Source organism: Calliphora vicina, chromosome 2 (assembly GCF_958450345.1).
Source record: "Calliphora vicina chromosome 2, idCalVici1.1, whole genome shotgun sequence".
Taxonomy (NCBI): domain Eukaryota; kingdom Metazoa; phylum Arthropoda; class Insecta; order Diptera; family Calliphoridae; genus Calliphora; species Calliphora vicina.
The window spans coordinates 139,300,292-139,308,094 of record NC_088781.1 but is presented as its reverse complement, the minus strand read 5'-3'; the positions used below and the strand labels follow the sequence as shown (position 1 = coordinate 139,308,094).

The 7,803-nt window shown below is 36.4% G+C and overlaps 1 protein-coding gene across 1 annotated transcript; it reads left to right on the top strand.

Moving 5' to 3' along the window:
• On the top strand, positions 1-883 carry LOC135952328 (serine protease 1-like). The gene has a single exon (XM_065502219.1). It carries the CDS (start codon positions 28-30, stop codon positions 841-843), a length of 816 nt encoding a protein of 271 aa, XP_065358291.1. The 5' UTR covers positions 1-27; the 3' UTR covers positions 844-883.
• Positions 884-7,803: the final 6,920 nt, after the last annotated feature.

Here is a 7,803-nt window from a genome sequence, read left to right as displayed (position 1 = left end):
TTGTTTTGTTTTTCTGGCCAAACTAACATGAAGTTCTTAATTGTTTTCGCTTTGGCTTTGGCCACCGCTTCCGCTTTCGATTTACGTGGTGCTGAAATCAACCAACGCAATGTTGTGGTAGAGGCTGTTGAGCCTGAGGCTCGTATTACCAATGGCCATAGTGCTAGCGTGGGTCAATTCCCCTACCAAGTAGGTCTATCCTTGAAACTTAGTGCCACCTCCTCCTCCTGGTGTGGTGGTTCTTTGATCGGCAACAAATGGGTATTGACTGCTGCTCACTGCACCGATGGTGTTCAATCGGTTACTGTGTACTTGGGCGCCACTGTACGCACCTCCGCTGAAGTTAAACACACTGTTAGCAAGAGCGATGTCATCATTCACTCTGGCTGGAATAGCAGAACTTTGAAGAACGATATTTCCTTGATCAAGATCCCATCCACTGCTTATACTGCCAAGATTAAGGCTGTTAAATTGCCCTCCATTGCCAGCTCTTACTCCACCTATGCTGGGGATAAGGTTGTTGCCTCCGGTTGGGGCCGTACCTCTGATGCTAGCGGTGTTGCCACCAATTTGCAATGGGCTGTCATGCAAGTCATTTCCAATACCGCCTGCGCCAAGACCTACGGTACCACCATTACCTCCTCCAACATTTGCGTTTCTACTCCCAGCGGTGTTTCCACCTGCCAAGGTGATTCCGGCGGCCCATTGGTTTTGGAATCCAGCAAGGTTCAAGTTGGCTTGACCTCTTTCGGTTCATCTGCCGGTTGCGCCAAGGGCTACCCAGCTGCCTTTACCCGTGTCACCAGCTACTTGGATTGGATCAAGACCCATACTGGTATCTAAATGCTAAAATTTATCAATAAAATGATTGTTAACTTCTAAATGGAATGTGTTTTGAACTTTAGTTTTTGAGAACTTTTATATTAGGGAAAAACATTTGTGGTAGATGGCCAAGAATGTATTTAGTACAAAAGGCTTGAATCAGGTTCGAGATAAATTTAAAGATGTTATTGTCTCAAAAGCGAAACTGATAGGTTTTTTTACTTCTCAAATGTCGAATTTTGTACCAACGGTAAGTTTTGCTTTACTTCTTTAATTTGAAGAAAGTGACGCTGAAGCATAACGATTGCTCACCAAAGCTAATGGAGAACGTGTTCCATCGGTTTCAACGTGAGATAGATGTTTTATGCGATTTTGATCGCCCAGTCCTGCCAAAAAAGTTTGAAGGCCAATAATTGGAGGCATTACTCCATGAAGATTGTTGTCAAACTCAACAAGAGCTTTGGGTGCTACTTAAGAAGCAATTTCTAAACGTTTGCGAGCAGTAGTATTTATCCAATAACAGGGAAATTATATACCATACGAATTGAATCCGAGAGATCTTGGAAGACGAATTTGCATGTCCGCAATGATGTTTGAATGCAATAAAAGAAAATCATTTTGCACCGAATCATTACTTATAATGAAAAATGGATGCATTACAATAAACCGAAGCGAAAGATATCCTATGTTAAGCTCGGACAACTAGCCGCATAGACACCAAAGCCAAATATTCATGGCGCTAAGGTAATGCTCAGTATTTGGTGGGACCAAAAGGTTCCTATCTATTATGAGCTATTGAAATCTTACATCACAGGAACCTGTATCGATCGTAATTGATTCATTTTAACCGAGCATTGGCCGATAAACACCCACAATATGTGGCCAGACATGAAACTGTAATATTCCATCATGACAAAACTCGGCCACATGTTGAAATATCCGTTAAAAATTATTTAGAATGAAATAGTTGGGAAGTTTTGTCTCATCTGCTTCATAGTCCAGACTAGGGATGCCAAACGGGACTGGGTTTTACAAATCCCGGGATTCGGGATTTTAGAAATGTAAATCCCGGGATCCCGGGATTTTTCGGGACCCCGGGATTTTTCGGGATCCCGGGATTTTTCGGGATTTCGGGATTTTTCGGGACTTCGGGATTTTAGTTAAACGTCAAAAACATCAATTTCAACAATAAAAACTATTATTTCATTAATATATTTAAGTAAAAACATAACAAATCAAAAACTAATGCGTTAAATTAAAATAAAATGGTCCATGATTTCCCCTAGCTCCATACAATTGTCCCCCGGAGTACTATTTGAGCAGTCATAAATATCTTGATTATACGACAATCCTTATAAAATTTTGCACAAAATAAGTTGTAAGTACTCTGAAATTATACTGTAAAGTACTGCGGAAATCGGGCTACATTTGCCCCTAGTCCCCTTTAGAAAATAACTTGAACATAAATTTCGTAAAAGTGTAAATTGTGTAAAAGCCTGTTAATGCAAGGGAGACGTGCTGCTCTCCGATTCAAATGAAAAAATCTGGCTGCGTTTGGATTTGAAGCGAGATTAGTATTATAAAAAATATGCTGAAATTTAGCTTTCTAAGTATTTTGGGTGCTTCAAAAATCGTCCTAAAATTTCAAAAATCTCATAATATTTCGGGATTTGTTAGTCCCGAAAAATCCCGGGATTCTTTTTCACAAATCCCGGGATTCGGGAAATCCCGATCCCGAAAAATCCCGGGATTTTCGGGATCGAGATTTCGGGATTGGCATCCCTAGTCCAGACCGTGCCCCGTCCGACTACTATTTGTTTCGATCGATGCAGAACGCTCTCTCTGGGATACGCTTCACTTTGGAACAGAGTATCCGAAATTGGCGTCAACTAATAAGCAGTTCTTTTGCCTTGGAATTCATATTTTGCCAGAAAGATGGTAAGGGGTCAAGCTAACAATGGCTAATATTTTGAATAAATTTATATTGTATAAATATTTCAAAATTAAAGCTAAAAATTTGAAAAAATCCAGCATTTTTAAGTCATTCGTTCTTCGAAAATGAAGCTGATCAAGCAAATGAAGCTAATGAAACATGATATCAGAACTCTTTCTTCTTAAATTCGAAGGTACGAGCTGCCAGTGAAACTATTCAATTACTGCATGAGGAATTTACTGGTTGTGTACTCACTCATATGCACAGTGGGGCAGAATCAATTTTTTTTTGGAAATAAATCTGTCATTTCTAAGCGGCTGGCCCGATCGCGATAAAATTTGACATAGGCGTAGCCAAGTAGTATTCGAGATTAACTAATTAAAATGAGCTCTACAAATTATCCAGGGGCGGCGCTATGGTGGCTCAAAGTAGGGTACCTTCGACATGTAAAATTTTTAAACACGTGCAATTTTGTTGTTTCCTATGCGATTTCAAAGATGTTTATATTTTTGGAAAGCGCAGTCTTGCATTGAAATTTAAATTTTAAAATTTTACCATACCTTGGTCAGCTTTTTTAAAAATATATGCCGGATTTTTGTATCAAATGGACTCGAATTTTTTTTGTTGGTTAGACAACTAAATTATTAATAACATACAAACGATTTCAGAGCAATATCAATTATGGATCCAAAAATAAACGATTTTCAATTTAGATATTCAAAAAATAGTTGATTTGTGCTGTTTTTTGGTCGAAAAGGTGATATAACTCTTTTTTTTATTAAAAACTAGTTGATCGCCCCGGCTTCGCCCGGTAGCATATACTAATGTTAGTTCTTCAAGTTTCTCCAACCCACGCACACCAGCCTGTTCTTATTTATTTGCAAATAAAATATCTAAATTTGTACTGCATACTTTAGGGAGCTTTTTTATTACAGTTGACTGGACTCACAAAAAAAAGAATTTCCGAGTTTAACCCGGAATTTTTGAATTTCTTTTCTTTACAAACCATCTCCTGAAAATGTCGAATCGAATAAAAAAAAATCAGCTAAATCCATGCAGCCGTTCTCACGTGATGACATTACATACATGGACCATTTCATTTTTATATATATAGATAAACTTTACTTAAGAACATATAACAATTTTATATTTTTCTATAAGGTATCTTTACGAAGAACATTTCGGTATATAAAATATGTCCTACTTTTCTAGTATGTCGCCCCAACGCCCTTCGAAATGTGCCCTAATTTTTTTTATCAAAATTTCACCTTTAGGCCACATTTTCTAAAATCCCAAAGCTGGGATCAAAAAACGCGAAGGAGTTTTAAAAACCTTGGTGTGTTTCCCATTTATACCCAAAGTATTTTACCAGCCCCGAAGGAAATGTGGACCCTATGGATCCAAATTTTCTCAATTTTTTAGGAATTGCGGGATTCCCTTTGACCTTTTGACAAGCTTTTTTACATTTTGCTATTTAGAATGACAAATTTACAAAACGATCAAAATTTCATTTAGTTTTGTTGATAAATAAAGATTTTATTACATATTACATATTTATTGAGATTCTAAAACTAAAATGTTTATCAAAATTTCAATAGGATTGCAAATATTAGGAACACATTCATTCCGAGCTATATTGTTTTGTTTAGATAAGTTAATTTTTGGTCTTACAAAAAAATTTCAAGTCAATATCTCAATTAGATTCAAAAATATGCCAATTTAAAATTAAGTCTATCAAAAATATTGCACTTTTTCATACTAAAACAAGTAAGAAAGTATGATCGGTCAAGCCCAACCATATAATACCCTACACTAAGTAAAAGAGCAAACAAATTTTTCTTTTAAAATTTCAATAATTTATATTTTTGAGCTTATATGGGAGCTATGACCAATTATGGACCGATCACCATGAAATTAGGTCGTGTTATTTATGTGTATATTAAAGTTAACTATGTTGAATTTTGTGTGTATACCAACATTTTTAAGCGATTTATGCACGTTAAAGTGATTTTCGGAAGCTGGTCTATATGGGAGCTATGACTAATTATGGACCGATCGTAACAAAATTTGGTGACATGAATTTTGTTTATATAAAACTTATTTGTAGCGGAATTTGTGGAGATACTTATATAAATTAAACATTTATGACCGATAAAGTCCAATTTCGGGAGGACATTTGTATGGGGGCTAGGTGAAATAGTGGACCGCTTTCAGCCAGTTTCAATAGGCTTGGTCCTTGAGCCGAAAAAATAATATGTACCAAATTTCATCGAAATATCTTCAAAATTGCGACCTGTACTCTGCTCACAAGGTTTACAAGGACAGCCAGCCAGCCAGCCGACCAGACGGACGGACTTTAAGGTGGGTGTTAGACTAATATTTTTGGGCGTTACAAACATCTGCACAAACGCAATATACCCTCCCTACTATGGTGGTGTAGGGTATAAAAATTGTATAATGTCAAATTTTATCCCGATCGGATGAGCCATTTAGAAATGCCAGATTTATTTCCAAAAAATGTTGACTCTGCCCCGCTGTGATACGGTGATCAGAACTAGCTTCCTAGATCGTGTGTTTTAACAACAATGGATTTATTTTTATGGGGTTATTTGAAGTGAAAGGTTTATGCTGAAAAGACTAAAGCTGTACTATATTAACATACTTAATTTTAAAGGAATCAAATGCAGCATGGATGATCGTAGAAATATCTAAGATCATAACCTCTCTGATCATGTTAATACCTACAGCGTGATCAAAGAGGTTATGCTGTTAGACATATTTAAGATCATCCTTATAGTAGTCAAGGGAAGTGGATAAGTACACAGCTTCTTGTACTCCTAGCTTCATTTATAATCAACCTCTGTAAAGTATAACATAAGCCAACTGGAAAGATCTAAGAAATTCAGATTTTATTCTTTTCACTAACGTTTTTCTATTGAACTTGTTTATGTTAAATGAAAATTCATGTCTACTCCTTAATAATTACAAGAAATTATTTTTTAATTTTTTTTTTTCTTTATTGTATATTTATTATGCAAAAATTAGTTTTTTTCTCTATATAATGGTCATTATAGCTGTTGTTAAGAATGCAGTCAAGTATATAAAAAGTTAATTTCGTAAACAATTTGAACCCGGAACTTTTACTTGATTCTTTCACTCTCTCCATCTCCTGCTGTGCGTATAAGGGTAAGTGTAACGAAATGACTGACTGCCTGCCTGTTCTTGACGTTTATTACACTATAAAAGTGTAAAAGAATTAAATGGGAAAAACAATGCAAAACAACCAACTTGATGAAGGTGGTGGTAGGTTTAACTTTTTTTTGCTCCCTGTTGCAGCAAGTGTTGTTGTTTTTGTAGGTTGAAACGCGTGCCAAACTAAATTCCTGCAGAAATAGTTGTTTATTAATGTTAGTTAGCGTCCTGGCAAGGCAAGGAAAGGCACGGCATGATACTGTTCGGATGTCTAGGGAGTTTGGTTAGATGAATTACTGGTTGGTTGTTTGATTGTTTTGCCAGGTTGCACCTTGTGTTATTGCTACCATCAAGTAGTATGTAGATGGTAGCTGTTGTTGCTTCACAGTAGTTCAGTTACCAACTGTTAAAGCTAAGGCTGTTGTTGTTTCAAACACAGTGTTATGCACTAAATTAAAAACACAGTAGAAAAAAAGTGCATTCCATTGCTCATAAGTTTTAGCTGGTGAGTTGGTAATTGTTAGCTGCTATTTGGACGTCTATGATGTCTACATGAACTAAAAAAGAAGAAGAAGAAGATAAATTACCGGGTTAATAAAGGGACTGGTGGAATTTGCACATAAAGGTAGTATTTTCAACACATGCACGTACACTCAAACTTACTTTAGTTTCGTGAACTTTACAAATTTGCGTTGTCAAAGTTCAAGGGGAATATTTTGTTGTAGGAAAAGATGTTAGATTTTGTGTTGATTAATGTATGGAAAGGATTTGAAGTACATTTATAATTCTGGTTCAAGTTCAGTTTTATTTGTAGCAATTCAGAGAGTACATGATGCATTTTATTTAGATATTTATAATTATAAATTTGGATTCAACAATTCAAATTGTTGAATGTGTAAGGAACCTGAAGTTGCTCTGGGTTTGAAGTTTAGACTCATTCAAATTCGCTTAGAAAATTATATGATTCGTTAAGACAAATTCACTGCTACTCTGTGAAGCTTTCGTTTGACATGTGCCAGAGCCCTACCTTTCTTGTTTCACTATTGTGTGCTTCTCCATCTTGTGTTATTCAACAGTGTAGATGAATACACTGTTGAATAAGTTTGATGTCTCCTCTCTCTCGATTCTCTAAGGCTGTCTTCCTGATCAGCATTCACTTCTCTGCAGGTTACTCTCTGCTGTTGACACTTTTCTCTTGTCTCTCTCTCTTGTTTCCAACTTTCTAGATGACTTCATCTCTTGGGCAAAAGGGAAGCGATGATGGCTAAGGTTTTGATCGATTTAACCCTATATGAGACAGCTCAGAACAGGTGGACTAATGAATCCACCTGTATTATAACGAGGTCAACCTGGCCTGTATACTATGCCGGCAGGATGAATCTACTTATAGAATTCCGTCGTATGCAAACAAGGCTAATTGTTTCCTTTATCACAGTGTGTAATTGGGGCACATGCTAGAAGAATGGGTCGAAACGTAGAAGCTGTCGAAACGAAGAAGAGGAGGAGACTGTGTCCCACCTATTTTGCCAATGTTTCTTGGAACCCCCTTCCTCTCCTGTTTAGATGAGTTATAAAGGATGAATCTGAGACGCATCCATTCCTTCATCAGAGAATCTGATTGGTTCACCTTGGAAATGACGGATATAGCATAAATATCCTGCTGTTTACTTCTTTGGTATAAACTTTTTCAACAACTTCGCTGGCGCATTAACGGGATGAAGGCTAGTAAATACATATGGATGTAACTCCTACAATTCAATTTTGACCCTGAATTATAAGTGTCTAAAATAAAATTTCCAACACATATTCCATTTAAATCAGTTCAAAATAGTTTTAGTCAAAATTCAAAATAGGAT